At 43.3% G+C, this 22,295-nt stretch overlaps 1 protein-coding gene and 1 long non-coding RNA gene across 7 annotated transcripts in view; one reads left to right on the top strand and one right to left on the bottom strand.

Moving 5' to 3' along the window:
* PLIN2 (perilipin 2) overlaps positions 1-3,600 on the bottom strand; it is a 17,671-nt gene extending 14,071 nt beyond the window's left edge. For 2 of the 4 annotated variants that reach the window (XM_089913191.1, XM_022573792.3), the window contains exons 1-4: positions 3,514-3,600; positions 2,480-2,530; positions 2,198-2,393; positions 489-571 (exon numbers count right to left, since the gene is read on the bottom strand). In XM_089913191.1, the coding sequence (XP_089769317.1) occupies positions 489-571; positions 2,198-2,393; positions 2,480-2,509 (309 nt within the window). In that variant the 5' untranslated portion in view covers positions 2,510-2,530; positions 3,514-3,600. Of the gene's footprint in view, positions 1-488; positions 572-2,197; positions 2,394-2,479; positions 2,531-3,214; positions 3,483-3,509 lie in introns of those variants that run through there. The other 2 variants (XM_089913190.1, XM_030763805.2) reach the window with 2 other exon arrangements.
* On the top strand, positions 2,391-22,295 carry LOC111174557 (uncharacterized). Of its 3 annotated transcripts, XR_016393554.1 has the most exons (4): positions 2,391-15,489; positions 16,626-16,713; positions 18,220-18,248; positions 18,354-22,295. It is a non-coding gene; the product is annotated as an uncharacterized LOC111174557 (long non-coding RNA). The 3 variants fall into 3 exon arrangements; XR_002644479.3 differs by lacking the exon at positions 18,220-18,248; XR_016393553.1 differs by having other exon boundaries at positions 18,220-22,295.

Here is a 22,295-nt window from a genome sequence, read left to right as displayed (position 1 = left end):
ACTGACATGCTTATACTGAGCCCCTCATGCATGCCTATAAGTATAGATATAGGTATCATGCACACCTGGCCCTATGCACACAGCCCCAAGCCAAAACACAGGTAGAGGTGTCAGTTCCCCATCCTACTAGATGTGCTCTCAGGTACCAAGTGAGAAAAGGCTCTATTTACCACCTCTGCATTTATCCAGTACCACATGGGAATCAGTGATTTGAGAAAGCAATTTCACCTACAGAGATGAAGCCACAAATTTAATAGAGATCAGACTAAAGGTATTCTAGCCCAAAGGTGGATAGTTCATCTCTGCTTCTTAAGACAACCTGACAACAGTTCAGGAGGTAACGGAGTGATCATTACTCTTTCAAAAATATATCCAAGGTTGAGGGGACAAACAAGTATTACCTGTTTATGGTCTGCACAGCCTGTGTTAAACAGATAAAACTTAAAAATGTCAGGTGGCAAGCCTCAGCTCTCTTGTCCCAAGCTCACCTGGTTTGTCGGCTGATTCAGAATAGGCAGTTTCTCCTCAATCCTGTCTAGCCCCTTACAGGCATAGGTATTGGCAACGGCAACTAGAAGAATCACAAATGATGAAAATGTTAACAGTCTGGGTAAGAGTGAATATATATCTTGAGCCTTCATTCTTACTATAAAAAAACAGCAAAAATGTTCATTTTAATTTACCATGCAATACTTTGCCTGGTTCCTCTAGTTCAGAAAGAAGATTCTTGCCAGGCAACTTTCTTCTACTGACAGGGAAATAAGGATATGGGTGTGGGAAGGGTGGGGGGAGCAGCAAGCAGAGGCAGTGACAGGCCAAGTAGGATGCTGGCCAAGAAGCCTCCTACTCATCAACTGTCCCCTAAGGTTAATGCCAGGAGAAGCCAGGCTTCACCTGAACCCTCATTCAGGGAACGAGGTATATGAAAACTCTCAAAATTAGTATCTCCATGCTAGTTTAATCCTCACCTACACTTAATTCAGTAGGTGGCAGTGTACTTTGGGTTATCACCAGGAAACAGTATGCTAACAGCACCCTGAATCTCCCTAAAAAGACCCGGATTTTAGTCCAAGCTCCCCCCACCCTCCAGCAATGACCAAGCCTAGAACTACTACTATACTCATTTGGGAAGTAGCAGAGTTGGAAAACTGATCTCTAAAAGGTTTCTTATAATCCTAAAAGTCCACGACATAACCACTTGGGGGAATGATTTAAACCCTTATTCAAAAGTAGTTCATAATGTGGAGAAATTGAAGATCCCACTCCTAGGTATATACCCGAGAGAATTCAGAACATATGTCACACAAAAACTTGGGCACAAGTGTTCACAGTAGCATTCATTATTCATAATAGGCATAAAGTAGAAGCAACCCAAACATCAACTGATGAATAAAATATGATATATCCATGCAATAGAATATTAAATTATTCCATATTAAAAAGGAATGAAACACTGATATGATGCTACAATTTGGATGAACCTTGGAAACATTATGCTAAGTGAAAACTAGCCAGTCACAAAAGACCACATATTTTATGATTCAATTTACATTACACGTCCAGGATGTGCAAATCTATGAAGCCAGAAAGTAGATTACTAGTTGCCTAAGGTGGGGGGAGGGGGACGGGGAGTGACTGTGAGTATAAGTGTACAATTCACAGGCACTCACAATACAATATTGAGCAACCATTACCACGATCATTTTCAGGACTTTTTCATCACCCCAAACAGGAAGTGGTATGAGGTGTCTTTCCGGGGTGATGAAAATGTTCTAAAATTGATTATGGTGATGCCTACACAACTCTGTGAGTATACTAAAAGCCACTGAATTGTATGCTGATGTTATTTTTTTTTTTTTAAAGCAGTTCACATATACCGTGTAGTCCCAAGGAAGTCAGCTATTTCAGTTCACTCACTCTTTCCCCATATGACCTCACTTGCCAACACAGAAGCATCTCCGGGGGATTTTTTTTTGTAATATCATAACATCTGCCATTGTTATGAAGCAGGCCTTCTATAACAATGAGGGTCACCTGGCGGTTTCTCGGGAAAGGCAGCATGTGTCTCAGGAAAGGCTGAGGATTCCTGATGCGTGCTTAAGGCATAACACTGGCATTCACCATATTCAAGCCAGCTCCCGGGCTCACTCCTGATGAGTACATAGGACTACATTTTGAGGAGGAAATCAAAACTCACTTTGTGGCTCTAGCTTTTGGATGATTGGCAGAGCACTCGTCACAGCCACAGAGGTGATGGTCTTCACGCCCTTCTCTGCCATCTCACACACAGACTTCAAGTAGGGATACTGACCCTTCGTATTGATGTAAGCCGAGGAGACGAGGTCATATGTGGAGCTCACCAAGGGTAGGTTGGCCACCCTTGTCACCACACTCTGCAACCAAGGAGGAGGGAGAGCTTAACTTCCAAAACACACTGGGGAGGGAAAGGAATCAAGAAACTGCTATTTATAAATCATACCGGCTGTGGTTCAACTGCAACAGATGCCATTCTTCTTCTGGAGAAAGAAATCTGCAGAAGAGAAACTTGGTTCAGGACACTGTAATGAGACTCCCAGATTCATTCTCCAACCGAAGCAAATGCTAATTTCAAGTAGAGCAAAATTCAAGTTTGGTCTGCATTTCTTCCCACCCTCTGGCTCTCAGAGCTCTCCTCTGGGCAATCTGAAAGAAGGTTTTTAAAGCTCACGTGTACAAGTCACCCACTTAAAATGTTCAATTCAATGTTTTCCCCACCAGAACATTAGAGATGCCTTTTGAAGATAAATATCTGTCCACAAAAATGCTAACCAACTTAAAACCCATGGTAAAACTAAAGAGATATTCCAAGTAGAAGACATCTTGTACAGTCAGGACGATCAAGACAGAGCACTTTGGTGGGGGGCGGTGGTTACTCCTTCTTTGTCAAAGAACTGAAACTAGTTCAGGGGACACTAAACACACGAGAAAGGAGGTGCTCCGCGGAAATGAGAAACTTCTCCGGACGCTTTAAAATGTCAATTTAGTGTCCCCAACGACCCACAGCCACACAAAACAGCCTCGCTGCTAAGCAGCAGAGCTGGAAAGTTAAGAACCCACCACTTCGGAGCCAATCAGTTCACCCTCCGGCCAAGGGTCCCACTTTTACAAGAAATGAGAACCACGCTAAAGGCGGAAATCAGACGCCAGCATCAATAGCCCGTCTGTCACTGCGTACCCCACAAAATTCTGTTTCAAGACGATTTTCTCACGCGTTTCCTTTTAAATAACGTCCTTTCGGGACGACTGGAAACTGTTACCCGCAACCAAGCCAAGAAGCTACAACCGCACTAAGGCAGCGGGCAGAAAAGCAGCCTGAATCAAGGAACAAAAGCGAGGTTGCGAAGCGCAGGCCCAGGAGACAGCCCCTTCCCAGCCGGGGCCCGGAAACCGCCACGAGGCCGCCAGCGTCCAGCCTGGAGCCCGCTGGGGGCCGAGCCGCGATGGACCGGGACCGCAGAGGTGACGCGTACCCACCGGCTGGCAGCAGCCCAGAGCCCAGGATCCAGCGGGTACGCGTGGCGTTCACAAGGCCCGGCCCGCGGGCGCCGGGCTATATACCCCGCCCCCCCCGCGCCCGCCCCCGCGCCCGCCCCCGCGCCACGTGACTGGCGGCTCCCTGACACCCGACCCTCAGAAGCCGGGCCGAGTCCCGCCACCTCCCCCAACTGCAGGGCCGCCTCCAGGGGTGGGGGCCCCTTTCGGGGTGGGCGTGGCGGGGGGGGCCCTGCCTGGGTCAGGGGTGCTGGGGTTCCCCCGACAAAAATGCGGCCGGCGCCCACGCTGGATTTGTAGTTTTGCAAAAGGCAGTGGAGGAGTCGCGCGGACAGACGAACAGTAACTAACCTGTTGATTTGCACCAGTCCTCAGAATAGAATTGTCTTTAAAAATGGAAGCAGTGACGTCTGGACTGTTATTTATAACAACTTAAGTTTTGTGAAATTCTAAATGATGACGGACGTGTAGAGATGGCTGTTTTGCTGCTCTTTTGACTTTAAAGTCAGTTCCTCAAACATCCGTCTGATTTAAAGTTGAATTGGAATTTCCAAACAGGGAATTTTTTTTGAGAATACCGTTTGTTGGTTTTGTTTGTTGGTTTGTTTCAGCGAGACTTAAACCCAAATCACTCCGGGATGATAGCTGCCTATGATTACTATGCAAGATGGCTTTTTTTTTTTTTAAGAAACAAATCAACGTCTGAGTCCCAGTTTCTTCTTGTGTAAAATTCAGGATTTGAACCAGATTATGTGAGCAAACAAATTGTGCAACTGCCCCATCCCGGGTAGGAGCTCTGTGGACCGCTCCCTGAGTGAGTGGCCTGGGATCTGATGACATCGCCGAGGGCCTCGGCCTCCCTGCTCCCTCTCAGGGAAGGTAAACAAGAAAGCACAGGTGGGAGGTGCGAGGGGGAACTGGCGCTGGGTCCTCGGCCTCAGGCATTGGGAGCAAGCGGAGGCAGGGAGGACGCAGGAGCCTGGCGGCGGGCTTTGTCAAGCTACAGAGTTTGAACTGTGGGAAACCCTCAAAGGCATTTACCTTAATTACGTAACTAGTGTTGCTTGCACAGAGATCCTGTGCATATTTAAAGCTCCAAACCGACCCATTAAAAAATGTATCCTTTATACACCACAGAAGACATCTGGAGGCCCCCAGCAAGAAAAACCAAATATTGTGTCTTCCCGCCCCGCCTACACACACCAGGTCATTCAAAACAAAATGCAGTACTACCATAAAATAACTGTTAGGAAGTCCAAAAATTTATGGGTGTTTTTCTCCTATGTTGACGTCTTCAATGCTTTAAGCAATCAAATTATTTTTTGCTCTTCTTTTTGCTCTTCTGTCTTTGTTGGTGCTCTAAGCAGATGTCTAGTGTGCCTATTGTTAATGTCACCACCCTAACCTAAAACGACAGGAATTTGAGTGATGATGGTGAGGGTTTTTGTTTTTGTTTTAAACTTCTCACTGTTCTGGCCTCTTATTTTGCAACAGAAGGCTCTTGCCCTTTCACCTGTAAATGCCTCCATGCTTTTACTTGTTTTAAACCTGTGAGTCACTTGCCCTCTTTAAGGATAAGCAAGCTTCCTTCTGTTTTTCTATACCTGAGAAGGAGAGGGCTCCAGAGACTAATGTTGGGGTCTAGACTTTCCAAGTCCCCAGAGGATAAAGCACACCATATTCTGCACCTGCTTTTCTTTCATCTTCATGAGTCTGGGACAACATGGAGCTAGTGGCAATAATAACACCCAAGTCCTCCAGGTGATTCTGTTGGTCTCTAACGTTTGAGAACCTTTGTTTTACAGAGGTGATTTTTCATAGTTGGTCTCGGGACTAGTGCATCAGAATCACCTAGGGTGCTTGTTAAACATTCTGTCTCCTACCCAAGCCCTACTGAGTTAGGAGCTACAGGGGGTAAGGCCCAGGAGCCTACATTTTTAAAAATACTTTCTTTAGTAACACCACTTTACTCTTCACAAAGCACTTTCATATGTTCCTCATTGTTTGAGCCTCCCAACAATCTGGGAACTCAGTGCAATAGGGATTATCACTCCCATTTTAATAATGAGAAACAGAGACATTAGGTGATTTTGCCCACAGTCATGACTGACTAAGTAGCAAGCTAGGTGAGACTAGATCCCGGGGACATAACCTGAGCTAGTTACCTAGTTGCCCTTTGCCTTAGTTACTTCATTTAAAAACTGGAAATAATAACAGTCCTTTATGTTCTAGGTAAAGGGTATATGGTTATTCATTGTATGTACTAGTTTTTCAACTTTTCTGGGGCTTTAAATGTTTCATAATAAAAGGTTGAGGATACTACCCAACAATGAGAGAGAATGAACAGACCTATAACTACGTGCCATGTAAGTGAAAGAAGCTGCATACAAATAATACTGTACAAAACAAGCAAACTAAGCTCTGTTGTCAGAAGTAAGGCTTGGTAGTTGCTTTTGAGGGAGGGGAGGGCTAGTAACTGGTTGGGGCCACAAGGGGCCTTCTGTGTGCGAGTAATTTTCTTGTTCTGGGTGCTAGTTACATGTGTCTGCTCTTCTTGTGAAAGTTCATTAAACTGTACACTTTATTTTTTATATGCATGCTATACTTCTCTTTTGAAAAGTTTTGAAAAGTTGAGAAGAGAAAAAAATAGTGGTGCTTACTTCATAAGGTTTTTGTGAGGAGTAAATGAATCAATACATTCAACAGAATAATGCCAGGCACATGGAAATGGTACCTATTATTTGTGTTTTTTTTGAACTTTTGAATTTTATTTTATTTTTTTTTATACAGCAGGTCCTTATTAGTTATCTATTTTATACACATCAGTGTATACATGTCAATCCCAATCTCCCAATTCATCCCACCACCACCACCACCTCCCCACCACTTTCCCCCTGTGGTGTCCAAACGTTTGTTCTCTATATTTGTGTCTCTATTTCTGCCCTGCAAACCAGTTCATCTGTACCATTTTTCTAGGTTCCACATATATGCGTTAATAAACGGTATTTGTTTTTCTCTTTCTGACTTACTTCACTCTGTATGACAGTCTCTAGGTCCATCCACGTCTCTACAAATGATCCAAGGAAATGGTAGCTATTATTAATGTTTTCTAACCACACCCAGAGCCTTTTTGCCCAAGAGAGCCTTGCTCACAGGGGAAGCAGAAGCGGCACCAGGGAACGAGCCATATCCCAGGTCCCACCTGATCTTCCTTCCTGGACTACAAAGTATGAGAGACTCTGTTGACAGAGACACATTTCTTAGACTTCGTAGCAACTCAACCTGGGTGTATTATTGATACAAAGTAATAGTAAAATAGCAAGAAAAAGAAAATCTGACTTGAAGTTTCCTCTTCCAGAGGTAGGGCAACTGCCTCCTTCCCCAGCCCTTATCCTTTTTTCTTCCCTTCCACAAAAGCACCATATGCACCAGCTACATCCTCCTGTATCCCTGCCTCCATGCAGTGCTCCCTCCCTCACAGACCTCTCTCTCTGGACACACCCTTGTTGCCTCTGCCTGGAGTGCCGGCCCACCTGGCAAACTCTACTCACTCTGTAATACTCAGCTCTCCACTTCTGTGAGGCCCTCGGCTCCCAGATCACTGGTGAGTAGTAGGACTGGGCCTGCAACCAGGTATGTATGACTCTAGAGTCTACACTGTTTATTATTACTTGGTGTGTGCTCTTAGGCAGTAAATGCACTTGACCCTCAGTGCCTGTAAGATGAAGGAGTTAGATGATATCTAGGGTTCCTTCCAGCTGTATTATGTTAACCCAAAAAAATAATACCTTACCTTGTGTATAGCTTTACAATGTCCTTTTTTTTTTTTTTAATTTATTTTTGGCTGCGTTGGGTCTTTGTTGCTCTGCGCAGGCTTTCTCTAGTTGCAGCGAGCGGGGTCTACTCTTCGTTGTGGTGTGCAGGCTTCTCATTGTGGTGGCTTCACTTGTTACGAAGCATGGGCTCTAGGCAGGCGGGCTTCAGTAGCTGTGGCGCACAGGCTCAGTAGTTGTGGCTCGAGGGCTCTAGAGCACAGGCTCAGTAGTTGTGGAGCATGGGCTTAGTTGCTCCGTGGCATGTGGGATCTTCCTGGACCAGGGCTCGAACCCATGTCCCCTGCATTGGCAGGTGGATTCTTAACCACTGCGCCACCAGGGAAGCCCAGGAATCTTAATCTGGTTAGTCGTATCCCTTGAGGAGGAGCTAGGACTCTGTTTTATGGCCAAACTATTGTCATTACTTTTCTTGCTTAGCTGCATTTTCTTTGTTTCTGTATTCTCTCATTTCCCTAACTAGCAACTGCTTTGCCTGCTCTCTGGAACTCAGGGAAGGCCTAGGAGACTAAAGCCTTTTTTTTGTTACCAACAAGAAACGGGGGAAAGGGAGCGGCTTTTGTACCTGGGAGGGCACCACAGGGTCCTGCTCCATTTCAGTCCCCCCTCTTCTTTGATACTCCTCAATCCTGAGGGGAACAGAGGCAGAACAAGGAAGGGAATGGAATACAGTTTTGGATAGAGAGGTTCATCATAAACTCGGGAGGGGAACTCGGTTTCATACCCAGAGATTCTGATTCACCTCATTTAGGAAATAGTCCAGAAATGTTTAAAAAGTAGCCCGGGTCATTCTGATGCAGGTAATCCAAGAACTATACTTTAAGAAAACTGCATCTGGGACTTCCTTGGTGGTCCAGTGGTTAAGACTCTGTGCTTCCACTGCAGGGGCATGGGTTTGACCCCTGGTCAGGGAACTAAGATCCTGCATGCCTCTCAGTACGGCCAAAAAAAAAAAAAAAGAGAAAGAAAAAGAAAACTGCATTCAACTACAGTATTATATATAGAAGGGATAAACAACAAGGTCCTACTGTAGAGCACAGGGAGCTGTATTCAGTATCCTGTGATAAACCATAACGGAAAGAATATGAAAAAGAACGTATATATGTATATATATATATGAATCACTTTGAAGTACAATAAAAATGAACACAACATTGTACATCAGCTATACTTCAATAAAATAAATTTTTTAAAAAAGAAAACTGCATTCAAACCACACTCTTCTGAGAGACCAAGAGGCTGGGGGATCTGCCTAAGGCACCGCAGCGGGCAGAATCGAAACTAGAATATGAGGTGTCCGACTCCATAACCTTTCCGCCATGTACACAAAAATACAACTCAACAATAAGTCCGTTTTATGAAATCATCCTGGCATGAAGAATTTCCCTTTATAACATATGTTTATTGATTTAAACTCTAAATCGAGCTTACTGGCCAGCCCCAACACTAAAAAGAAAGCCTGTTCCCAACCTCACGGCCTAATAGCCCCGAGAACATATGATTTGGGGGGTTGCTGGAGCATATGGCACTTCGCTTTGCAGGATGAGTGGTCTTTGTCCCTGGTAACCTAAACAGCTCTGCTTGGAGGCCAGGTCCACTGTGTATCCAGATCGCAAACAGTCAGGGCCTGACCGTGCGGAAATAAAAGCAGGCAAAGTATTTTCTGAGGGCCCCTCACCTACTCTTTCAGCCCCTTTTCTCCTCCTTTGAGAATCCTCCTTTCCCTAGGTGCTTTGAGTCTCCCTACTGCAGTATCCTCTCCCCAACACACTCCAATCCTAACAAGCCTGTGCTCTCAACTAAAAAATCAGATGCATTTCATAAATGAATTCAAACCCAAATGCTAAAGACTAGTTTATTAAGTGCCCTCCCCTAGGGGCATTTACAAGTTAATAAAAATCTTTTTTTTTTAAATATATGATCCAATTTTTTAAAAGTTTAAAATAAATAATTTATTTTAAATTTAAAATAATAATTTATTTTTAAAAAATAAATAAATTAATTAATTTTATGGCTGTGTTGGGTCTTCGTTTCTGTGCATGGGCTTTCTCTAGTTGCGGTGAGCGGGGGCCACTCTTCATCGCAGTGCGCGGACCTCTCACTGTCACGGCCTCTCTTATTGCGGAGCACAGGCTCCAGATGCACAGGCTCAGTAGTTGTGGCTCATGGGCCTGGTTGCTCTGAGGCATGTGGGATCTTCCCAGACCAGGGCTCGAACCCGTGTCCCCTGCATTGGCAGGCAGATTCTCAACCACTGTGCCACCAGGGAAGCCCCTAAAAATCTATTTTTTTAACAATTTATGAAATATATTCACATGTGAGGTAGGAAGGATATGCTATGCCTATTCTGTGCTCTGACTCAAAGTCACTTGTCCAAACCACTTATTAGGTTTGTAAGCGGTAAAGTTAAGTCAAAGATCCTGTCTACAACCTTTCAGCTATATCATGCTATCTCTGAAGAATAAACGTCAAAGGTCCCCAGTAAGTGTTTGTTGAATGAATATTCAAATAAAGAGCAAGAGGGAATGAGGTAGTAAGAAAGGAAGAGGATTAAAAAAAAAGATCAGGGGCATTTCCTCAGGGGACTAGAAAGGAATTGTTCTTGGTAGATGGGGAAGAAGGCTTTGTGAAATTACGAAAGCCTGCCCCAAACAGACACACAGGTGCACACTGCCTTCCATACACTACATATGTGTCATTCCCCAGGCTTGATCAGTTCCCAAAAGACATCAGGCCTGTGGATAAAATGTTTATTTCTTTTTTGTTCTTTCTCAGGAATTAAGTATCATAGGTCATTTTAACTTTGGGCCACCAAGCCCAGATGATAACCCTAGAATTTTAGAGCAGGAAGAGATTCTACTGATTATCTAATCCAGTGGGTCTTTATGTTCATCTTCGTGTGAAAATTGTTTGGGGCACAGATCTTCAAACAAGCACCTTCTCCTGGGATGGCTCCTTCAGCAGTTTTCTTGGAGGAAAAAGCTGTGGGCCAGCTACCCTTGGAAAGTGGTCCTTTGGGCCTGGCTTCATCTTTGAAAAGATGCCTGATCCCTCCATTTCTCTGAGCTCTCTATTGGTCGAGGGCAAGGTGAGAAGTAGGGGTAGGAGAGGAGTGATTTTTGTTTCTTGCTTAAGTATGTTAATTTTGGAAAGATGACTGAGCCAAAAGTTTTGGGAATGACAGCTATTATATTCACTGTCAACCTCCACATTCTAGCTCTGGAATTAGATTTGACAAAGATGCTTTTTCTAGGTTGGCTTCTGACAGAGCCAATACTAGCAGTCCTTAATGACTCAACAAAAAACTGAGGAGGAAATTGTGGGAAACATGACTTTACCCACAAAGGTCACTGCCATTTCGAGAATCCTCCCACTCTCTGAGCTGCAGAATGAAACCCTCAAGGTCAGGATACATTTTGTCATCCAAGTATGAGTCATTCCTTTTTTCTGAGCCTATTAACCAAAGTGCCACATTTGATTTAATATTTCATTAAAGAAAAATCCAAAAAGCTTCACTAAGTAAAGACAGGGTTATATCAGGATCCAAAGTTCAGCAGACATGCACAGCCACACTATTATAAACGTTATAAAATTCATCAAGAATTCAGAATTGATCTTCTAAAATTTAAGACCATACTGATAGGAGTAGTCCTGATATTACTTTAACAGATCTGTATTTTTTCTATGTAGGTATATTTATCTAACTTTCATTTTCATAAAAGTGGGTTTATATTACTAATATTATTCTGTAGCTTACTTTTTTCACTAAATATATCACGAACATTAAATATTCTGCAACTGGGGACTTCCCTGGCAGTCCAGTGGTTAAGACTCTTCTGCGCTTCCACTGCAGGGGCATGGGTTCGATCCCTTGTCAGGGAACTAAGATCCCACATACTGCGCGGCCTAAAATAAATAAATAGATATTCTACAACTGTGTGTACAGGGTGGCTGTTTACCCAGTCACCCACATGACTCCAATCTAAGCAACATGACTTAGATTGGATATATCTCTGAAGACAAAATACTTACAAACACTCAAGGAGGAAATACAGAAACAACTTGGTTTGAAATTCGGAGGCTAGAAATGTCATAGCCCATTTGAGGATCAAACTAAAGCAGTGCTAATCAAGGTCCAAGGACTTTGCTCTGTGGATCAATATAAAGGTCTTTTTAAAAACCAAATTTTCTCAAAAAATGTAAGTAAAAAAGAATGCCATTTGACAGAATGTGTATTTAAATAAGCAAAGCAAACTAATTTATTATCTCCTTCACAATCTGTATTAACAGAATGTATTTTCATACCTTCATAAAGAAACATCACAGCTCTATGTGTCTTTATACAGAAGATAAGGATTACAGATATCTAAAACCCTCAAGCTTGCCACCAGGACTGAATAAAAATAATTCATGGTCAAATGTTTTTGAAAAATACAGATGATAAAGCATTTCTGTGAAGAAAAAAGAAAAACATCATAGTTATCCCTAAGTTGAAATAAAAGGAGAAAGGAAAATTTTCTCATACAACTATATAACATCTATTTATTGAAAGCTTATTAAAGCAAGAAGATTTTAGAAGAAAATATGCCAAAATATTATAGTTATCATTTGTAGGAGGATTACTGCTCTTTTTTTTTTTAGTGTTTACCTCTATTCTCTAAAATGAATATCTATTATTTGTGGCAGAAAAGTCTTTTCATAAATAAGTTTTTTATTAGATTATACATAATGCTCAAATACAAAATGATTAGCCAGAGGAGTCACCAATGATTGCTAAATTTTACCTAGCAACTTGATTACAGAAAGCCAGTAACTGGGTACGGCTTACTTGTTCTAGAAAATCCAACTGTGAGCATTTACACACATAGCTGAGTCAGGAACTCCCACAGCTCCTTGGAGATGGCCAGTTAGGGAGTTTCAAAATTACAAGTCTAATTCATAAACCAAGACATATTCTCTCTCATGTTCTAGAAAAGTGTGGGTGTGGATGTGGGAGCATAGACTGAGCAGAGGCAGCCACAGTATCACAGGACCCATTCCTAGAGGACACTTAGGCCTCTACACCTACCTTTTCCAAGCAACACATATCCCCAACTGTCCAGCACCAATCTCTGGAACTGCTTGGTGGGTGGTGCATCCCTAAAGGCCCATGGTTTCATGTCCATGAGGGTGTCTTAGTTAAAACTGTGGGTTCCCGGGCTTCCCTGGTGGCGCAGTGGTTGAGAGTCTGCCTGCCGATGCAGGGCACATGGGTTCGTGCCCCGGTCTGGGAAGATCCCACATGCCGCGGAGCGGCTGGGCCCGTGAGCCATGGCCGCTGAGCCTGCGCGCCCGGAGCCTGTGCTCCGCAACAGGAGAGGCCACAACAGTGAGAGGCCCGCATACCGCAAAAAAAAAAACCAAAAAGCAAAAAACTGTGGGTTCCCAAACAACCATTTACAAAAGGACTTCTCAAGCCATCACTCCAGGATATCCTTGCTAGGGATCTAAGACATGGCCCCTTCCCTCACATGCTCATAAGAACTTCAGGGATCCTTGGGTGGAAATCACATCTAGGCCACCAGGTTCTTGACAGCTCTCCAACGGGTGAGCACATATGTGGCTCATAGCTCATAACCATTCCATTTATTCATTTATTCATTGGGTTAATTCTGATTAGGGCATTCTGTGACTGAACTAAATTTTAACATATTCACGTTAAATAAATGATGTGGCTACCTAATTCATAACACAGTTTCCTATAAAAGATAAAAATCAGGAGCATTTCCCAGAAATGGAGGAGGGGCAATTTCATCACATTCTGGCTGTCTGTCTCTCTCTTTTACATACATACACACAGCCTGGTTATGTATACCCCAAACTGTCAAGGAATGTCAGTTTGAAGTGGGTGCAATTTTTTTTTTTTTTTGGTCAGAGATACTGTATATTAAGACACAATCTTTCAGAGAAAGATAAATTCTGTATGGTATCACTTATATGTTGAACCTAAAAAATACAACAAACTAATGAATGTAAAAAAAAAGAAACAGACTCACAGATATAGAGAACAAATTAGTGATTACTAGTGGGGAGAGAGAAGAGGGGAGAAGCAATATAGGGGTAGGGGATTAAGAGGTACAAACTATATTATGAATAAAATAAACTCTAAGGGTATACTGTACAACACAAGGAATATAGTCAATATTTTATAATAACTATAAGTGGTGTATAACCTTTGAAAATTGTGAATCACTATATTGTACACCTGTAACATATAATATTGTACATCAACTATACTTCAATAAAACAATGAAAAATGAATTATTGAATGAAAAAGAAAAAAAGAACTGTTACAGAAACTAGAACATAGAAAAAAGAAAAAATAAAAGACACGATCTACTTCAAAATCACAAAATATATCATCTTGAGAGAGACATATCAAATAATTGGCAATGGCAATTTGGGGTAGGCATGCAGAGATTGTAAAAAACTTCTATTTTCATATATATTTACTACAACATTTGAAAATGTTTAATGAGCTGTAGTTCCAACTTTGTAAGCAGAAAGCATAAGAGACAATTTAAAAACAAAAAGCATCATACGTAGTGTGAGAAACTTGAGCTTTCCCACTAAGATCAGGTACAAGACAAAGATGTCCCCTCCCACCAATCTTTCTCAACATTGTATTGGAAGTTTTAACCAATGCAGTAAAACGATAAAAGGTATACAGATTGGGAAGGAAGAAATAAAACCATCTTTATTCACAGATGACATGATAGTCTTTGTAGAAAATCTAAAAGAATTCCTGGAACGAATAAGTGATTATAGCTAAGATTATTGCAAGATACAAGGCTAATATACAAAAAGCAGCATGCACATCCCTTAGTGATGGATCACACATTACCATCACTAGCTTCATGCTTTCTTGTGACAGTCCTGCCTATCACTGAGAAGCCCTAATATAATCTCCAAGCAGCTGTGGGAGTCCGTGAGAAGATTTGGCAGCTTCTTACCAATCATCTGATTAGGTAGGAAATTGTGCAGATATAAATCTTGGAAAGAGTAGAAGCCCCCTGAGCTTCCTCTTCCTGTGACTCCTTCTCTTGAGTCTGCAGGCACTGTCTTCACCTGTCAGAACGGGCAGTTTCCCTTTAGGTCCTCGCACCCCACTCTTCATCCCCCACCTTTTGTTTACATTTGATTCCCCAGGCTACTCAGAAAATGGCTAATGGTCATAGGGGTTTAATCTAAATGGGCTCTTGGCAACAACAAACTTCATGCTTAGTCAAAGACATGTGTTAGAACTGGGCTGTTAGGTAGAGCTCTCAAAATGTGTGGGTGAAGAATGCTGGAAGTGAGGTGAGGAACTTTCGTGCTCTTGTGCTAAGAGCTCTGGGTGCTCTTAGCAGTGCATACTGCCAGGAAGCCAAGAACCCATTTTCCATGATGCCCAAAGTACAATACGCTGAATTCAAGGAGGCCCTGCCATATAACAGACGCAACAGAAGGAAAATTTGTGCCTCCTACTCTCGAAGAGACCTAAATATAGTTAATATCTGAGGATTCTGACTATTGGAAAGAGGCAAGGTAACGTCGTTCCTTCTCTCTCATTCTCTCTCTCTGTGCACGCACTTGCACACGTAAGGTACTGATTCCTGCTAATCACCAGTCTGCTCACATACATACACAGTTCCTTAACAACATTCTTCATTTCTTCACCAAATCAAGTACTGCTGCTCGAGTTCTCACTTTCTTTTGGCCTTTCTGGCTTTGGTTCTCCTCCGACTCTCCAGCCACCCTTCCTGTCTCCATAGGGCCACGTGAGCAGGTGAGCATTACAATGCTCGAGTCTGCTGCCTCTGGGGGTTTCTTCCACAAGACTCTATTCTTTCGAGTTGTTTCAAAATCCTCTCCACCATCCTTACTTTGTAGCCCTTCTTCTATGCATCACTCCAGGGTCAACCACTCCCAGAATATTGGCCACTAAGGGGTTCCTGCTTTCTTTCCCAGTCAAGCACACACTGAAGGAAGCCCTGATTATTCTGACAAAACTTTCTGTGCATTCAGAATAAACTCTTGATGGCGTCCTGGAAACCTGTGCGAGCAGCCAGCCAGATTGCTGCCAGCCAACTCCAGGAAGAACCAAGTAAGCGCCTGCTGGTTCCTCTGCCTCCTCACCCACCCCCCATGTTAAATAGGCTCCTGCTCACAGCTTACAATGTCGCCATTCTCCTGGTGACACCATTTCCACAGACTTAAACAGCTTCCCCTTTAGACTAGCATCTGTGGTTTTATTATATTCCCTGCCAAACCATAAGGGCATCCTGCAAATGGTAGGTAGTTCTTCTGGCCTGTGTAAATTCCGAGAATCTCTAGGCTGGCCAGTGTAAAATAAACCCCAGAGTGTTAATAAGGGCAATGAATAGTGGAGATGGAGAATGGTAGAAGACAAATCATCTTTTTTTTCTAAGATTTAAGTGTATTTATTTTAGGCTGTGTTGGGTCTTCGTTGCTGTGCGCAGGCTTTCTCTAGTTGTGGCGAGTGTGGGGGCTACTCTTCGTTGCAGTGCCCGGGCTTCTCATTGCGGTGGCTTCTCTTGTTGCGGAGCACGGGCTCTAGGCATGGGAGCTTCAGTAGTTGTGGCACGTGGGCTCCGTAGTTGTGGCTCACGGGCTCTAGAGCGCAGGCTCAGTAGTTGTGGTGCACGGGCTTAGTTGCCCCGCGGCATGTGGGATCTTCCCAGACCAGGGCTCGAACCCGTGTCCCCTGCATTGGCAGGCGGATTCGTAACCACTGTGCCACCAGGGAAGTCCCTGGAACTTTAATCTTATGTGATCTCTAAGAGTAAAGGAGAAAAGAGAGCTTTTAGGTAAACTCTATAGAAATAAATTATGTTTGGGGAACGTCTATGTAAAATACTCTCTCCAGATTTTGGTAACTTGAAACTAAACAAAGTTAAATGAGAATTCGACTATCTGGGTCAATTCAAATAGGATAAAATACTGGAAAATTAATTGCTGGGCGGGTCTGAGTTTACCTACCCTCGCCTTCTTAGGAGAGGAAGACTAAAGCATAAGTTTCCAATTAGGAAATGCACAGTTACTTGCTCCTTGGCTTTTGCCAGAGATTAAGGTTTTGAAGGGCTATGATTATTATCAGTCATAACTCTAGTTATTGTAACCAAGTTTCTTTATGGATTACATTGTGATCAGGTGCTTAACCGTGCCTTTTAAGTCTTGTCGTCTATAGACAGTTATTGTTGTACTCTGATGCTTTTGCAGAAGAGCTTCATCTTCAAGAAGATCCATAGGAAGAACCTTTTGACAATAACACGTCCCTGATAAATGTCAGATTATACTGCTGAACAGGGTAAGAAATGAAAGAATCCTAGCGGAAAATCTTATGGCTTCATAAAGAGATAACAAAAGGATTAGTTATTGAGTGAACTGGTAAATATGGTTATCATTTTTATGGGTTTTGTCTGGAATGTTACTGGTTTTTATCTGTGTTTTCCAGATAGAGGGAAGCCCTTCACCTCAAGTTGGTTATGATTTATAGCAATTTGGTAAATTACTCTTGTGGGTAGAATTAAAACGTTTTTCTTTTCTCTTTGCCTGGTCCCTCCAGAAACTGGGAACTCCAGTTCTGAGCAGCCTAATCAGGTGAATGGGAAGGACTGGCATGTCTCCTGGCATGTGCAAGAATCTCAATATTTGGGGGACTGAGAAATCCACCGAGGCAGAGCCTGATGGCAGGCCTTGGGCTTGACTTTCCTGGCCTTGAGAAGCCTGTTGGGAATTCAGTCTGAGACTCCTGGGGAGTTCTACCTCAGCCAGTTTGGAGGAGCCTATATGATCAACTGACCAGACTTGTTTTGCAAACAAATTAGTCTTGATTTGGCTGTACTTGGAGATGAGGGTAATTTTAGAGAGAACGATATTATGTTTCAGTGGATGTTAAATTCTAGTTCTGTTCATTGAGGTCTGTATTTATGAAAGTTATTATGTTATCCATACTTTTGCCCTGATGCTCCGGATGGAAAAAAAATTATCTAGTGAAATTGTCACAGAGTATGACTACTCATGAACTGTGACACTGCTTGTTTTAAGTCTGCTGCTAAAAGCACATGTACAATGCTTGCGTCACAATGAGGTATAAGTGATAAAATGTATAGCCCATAAAGTGTTTCCCCATTAACATACCTCTGAGCCTGTTCATGAGATCTGGTTAGTCTTCCCCCAAAGTGAATGACTAGGCAAATATAAAGGTGGCCTAGCATGGAGGGGCATGATCTGAACCGAGGGTAGGAATCAGCACCCCAGCACGGAGGGATGGATACTTTGATCATCAATGCTTTCTATTGAAAGATTTGCAGTCAAAAAGGGAAATGAGGGCTTCCCTGGTGGCACAGTGGTTGAGAGTCCGCCTGCCGATGCAGGGGACACGGGTTCGTGCCCCGGTTCGGGAAGACCCCACATGCCACGGAGCGGCTGGGCCCGTGAGCCATGGCCGCTGAGCCTGCGCGTCCGGAGCCTGTGCTCCACAACGGGAGAGGCCACAACAGTGAGAGGCCTGCATACCGCAAAAAAAAAAGGGGAAATGATGGAAAAATCTGCACATGTTGAGGTCTGAGGAAGTCAGAAGGTTTATACATGGTTTAGCTTGAATTTTCCTGACCAGAGCAGCCTGTTTTGTGGCCTTTCAGACATGCATTGTACATCTGCTTTGGCCATTGAGGAAGGGGATGGATTTGAAAGTCAAAATGGAGCAGCTGTGGTTCAGACATCCAAGGTAAAACTAGGTGGCCAATGAGTACATGATTTGGGGCACATTCCTGTATTACTGAAAACTTGTGTTTTCTGAACTGTATTGCAGACGTTGCAGACGAGGACAAAAAACCATAGGTGGGTGTGGTATTATCTCAGAATGTGGTTACTGCTTGTATGTTGCTTAATTGTCATAATCTTCCCTGTGCTGTGCCTATTATATGTTTTACATTCCCTCCCTAGCCTGAGGGAAGAAATCTATTCAAGGACGGAGCAGCAACACGGGCCTCACTGTGGAATGACTAACTGCTGGGTCTACAGCGAGATGCCTTGCCGTCCTCCTCTGGACTTCCACGAGAAACTGACCCGGCTACTGTGACTGTGGGGACTACTGACCAACGGGGGAGAAAGACTCTCACCATCTTCCTGTCCCACAAGCCAGTACATCAGAAGGACCCCCACTGGTAAACGTTACTGTACAACTGACTGCCCTTGAGTCCCCCCGGACTATGCTGTGTGGAATGGAATAGGCTGGCTTCTGGACACACATGTCCAACTAGTGGGATTAACCGGGTTTTGTTTGGAAAGACCTAATGGGTACACCCCTGGGCTTCCCTGGTGGCGCAGTGGTTGAGAGTCCACCTGCCGATGCAGGGGACAAGGGTTCGTGCCCCGGTCCGGGAAGATCCCACATGCCGTGGAGCGGCTGGGCCAGTGAGCCATGGCCGCTGAGCCTGCGCGTCCGGAGCCTGTGCTCCGCAACGGGAGAGGCCACAGCAGTGAGAGGCCCGCGTACCGCAATGGGTCCACCCCTAATGGCACTCCACATTACATGGGGTGACAGATCTGTACTGTGACCAACACAGTCTGTCTGGTGGCTAGGCCACCAGAATATTTCTTTTAAAGCCAGGCCTTCCCCTCCTCATGGGGGTAGATCTGGGTTTGTGAGAAACAGAGGTGGGCTTACCTTCCTTATAAGTGGACAGGGCACTGCTGCTGTTGACTCCCGTTCCATTGACTCGGTAAGCTCCAAAATTTGCCCATATCCGGGCAAATGACTGTCCTGAACATACTAGGTATCTTATTCTTGATACTCTGACTGCTGCTGTCTGTACTGAATTTGTAGTATCTGGTTGCAGTGCCCCCTGCATACCTGACCCCGCAGAAGAGGGGAGGAGCAAGATGTAAGCGTTGTGCAGGGTATGTAGGGGTAGAGTGTGTGGTCAAGATGGCTGCTCTCTTGCTCCCTGTACGTCGCCTGCCTGACCAGTGCCCGCTTCACCCACACCTACTCACAGGACCCACCTTCCTACGTACTTGTCCCTGGCCCCAGCTGGTGATAGCTTATCAGAGGGGCGGTGAGGGGCGTGCCCCTCTACTGGTTTCCCTGGTAACTAATGAGCCCACCTGACGTCAATTCCCCTGTAACTGGTAATTCCCCATCCCCCACCCCCAGCAAAGACCATGCCACCATGTCCTGCCTGCCCAGCGCCTCCCACGGTGGGGTGTCACTCCAGGACCTTGTTTCAGACGTGTAAGCTCCCTCATCCATTAAACCACTGATGTCTCTGTTGCTGACTCCCGGCTCTTTCTTCAGTCTTGAAGCTGGGCAAGCACAGGCCTTGTAGGCCTGTGGGGTGCAGCCCAACAGTCATTAAATTGGGTTACTGTGTTCTAACAGCTGGTTCTCCAACTCAGCTTTGCCAGTGTTTGGCTAAGACAGTGGAGGGTAGGGATGGTGATAAGTAGGACAGAAAGACGAGAAGGGCAGGTAGGAAATGGCAGTAGCAGTAAGATACGGTAAGTCCCCTACATAGGAACGAGTTCCGTTCCGAGAGTGCATTCTTAAGTCCAATTTGTTCATAAATCCAACAAAGTTAGCCTAGGTACCCAACTAACACAGTCGGCTATATAGTACTGTACTGTAATAGGCTTATAATACTTTTCACACAAATCATACATAAAAAACAAACAAGAACTAAAGAAAATATTTTAAACTTACAGTACAGTGCCTTGAAAAGTACAGTACTACGGTACAACAGCTGGCATACAGGGGCACATCGAGTGAACAGGCAAGAAGAGTTGCTGACTGGAGGAGGGAGAGGAGGTGGGAGATGGCAGACCTGAAGGATCGTCAGCAATAGGAGATGGAGGGCAGGCTGCAATTTCACTCACGCCTGACGTTGATGGAACGCACGTTCGCATCTTTCAAAGCTCACAACTTGAATGTTCATATGTAGGGGACTTACTGTAGATGGAGGGCTTTGTGTCCTAACAAGTTCATGGCATAGTGGTTAACGGTATGGGCTCCAAAGCCAGGCTGCAGGAGGTCTAAATCCGAGTTTCCCTATTAAACAGCCCTCCAGTATTACCTTAAGCAAATTACTTAACCTCTCCGTGCTTCAGTTTTCTTGCTTTTATAAAATGGAGATAATCATAATAGAACCCACCTCTTGTGAGTAACCCTAAAAGGCTGGCAATAATACCTAACATGTAGTAAGGGTTAAATACATATTAATTATCATTATTACCACAGGATGAAAAAGGCAAGTGCTGTTTTCTATGGCTGAGATGGAAGAGCGGTTTTAACTTTAAATGTATGTGCTAATATTTCTGATGTATTTAGAGATCTCAAATATCAATATATTAAAAATTTATTAGGCTCACTGCAATACTATTAATAGTTTCAGGGAATCACATATCTAGGTGAAAGTTCACAGAAGAATATGTGTTATTGCAACACAAACTAGGCCAAAGTTCAGAGCTAGATAGAGTTGCTAAGGTTTTCATTCATCTTATCATGCTACCAGTGAACATTTTAGCACCACAAAGTGGACGCTCAACAGGAAATTATTCAAATCTAGAGCAAAGTTCGTCCTGTACCCAATGAAAAGTTGTGCAAGGCAAAAATGATGAGTGTTAAGTGTCACGCAGGATGTGCTGATACACTGCTCAAGATACTCTATGCAATCAGTCTTTGCAAGAGTCAGATCATCCTCTCACTTTAGAAAAGCTTTCCATTTGCCCTAGACACTTTTACCTTCTGGGTTACTTCCCAAAGTACATTTACCTTAAACCAACAAGCAGAGAAAAAAAATGTCTCAAGTGCTCTGAGTTTATTATTCCCTTTTTCTAGAGTCTGTAATCAGGGTCATATGAGTATAGATGAGATTCTTGGCGAAGATCCCCTGAGGAGATTGAGTGTTTATGAACTTAAGAGGTTAAGAGTGGCTACACCTGGAGCTGTGAGCCAGGAGTCACAGGGGCAAAGGCCTAAAGTATTCTCATAAAATTGAGAGGGCTTAATGAGAATCGTCTTCTTAAATCAATGACATGGGGAGGCAGATCAATGTAGAAGTAGTTTTAAAGTCAGACAGACCTCAGTTATAGTGCCAATTCCTTCCTCTGCAAATGGCATATGAACCTGGCAATTCATTTCAGCACTGTTTATAACAACAAATGACTAGAAATATACTAAGTGTCCACTAGTGGGAGACTAATTAAATAAATTATGGTAATAACCATGTAGAAAGTTATCCAAATGGAAAAATATATAAATTTTAGCAGTGTATAAAGTATGTACCCTTTGTGAAAAAACTAAAAGAAGAAAAATACTTCCTACTTTATATCTGTTTGTTTATGAAGTAAAATGTCTCTGGAAGAATGTTCAAGAAAGTAATAAGACTGATTGCCTATGGGAGGGGAAGTGGATGGCTGAGAAAAAGGTCGAAAGAGAAACTTGTTCTTTCAATTGTAAACTATGTGATTCTGTCACATGTTCAAAAATTAAAACAATGGTTTGTATACAAAAAGTAAGGCACTATATATATTTGGAGAAAACTTACAAAAAGGGAAAAAAAGAATCCCAGTTTTCCTTTTTACTAGTTATACAACCTTGAACAAGTTATTTAACTTCTGTAGAGCTCAATGTCCCTGTGTATAAGTGGGGATAACAATAGATCCTATCACCTAGGTTTGTATAAGGATTAAATGGTTAACTATAAATGTACATCAAATGATTAAATTTACATTTAGTGGTACATGCCTGGCACATAAGTACTAGGTATATATTAGCTATTAACATTATATTTGTTGGGACTCTGCTTATGAAGTCACTATTGAGAGATGGCAAAGAAACAGAAGACTCTGGCTATGCCTGTAAGGAGCTCAAAAAAAAAAAAAAAA

The sequence above is a fragment of the Delphinapterus leucas genome, chromosome 6, assembly GCF_059928025.1.
Source record: "Delphinapterus leucas isolate spDelLeu-1000000601 "Yukka" chromosome 6, BTC_Dleu_Yukka2, whole genome shotgun sequence".
Classification (NCBI taxonomy): domain Eukaryota; kingdom Metazoa; phylum Chordata; class Mammalia; order Artiodactyla; family Monodontidae; genus Delphinapterus; species Delphinapterus leucas.
Note: the sequence above shows the minus strand (reverse complement) of the source record. Positions and strands in the feature narration are given on the sequence as shown.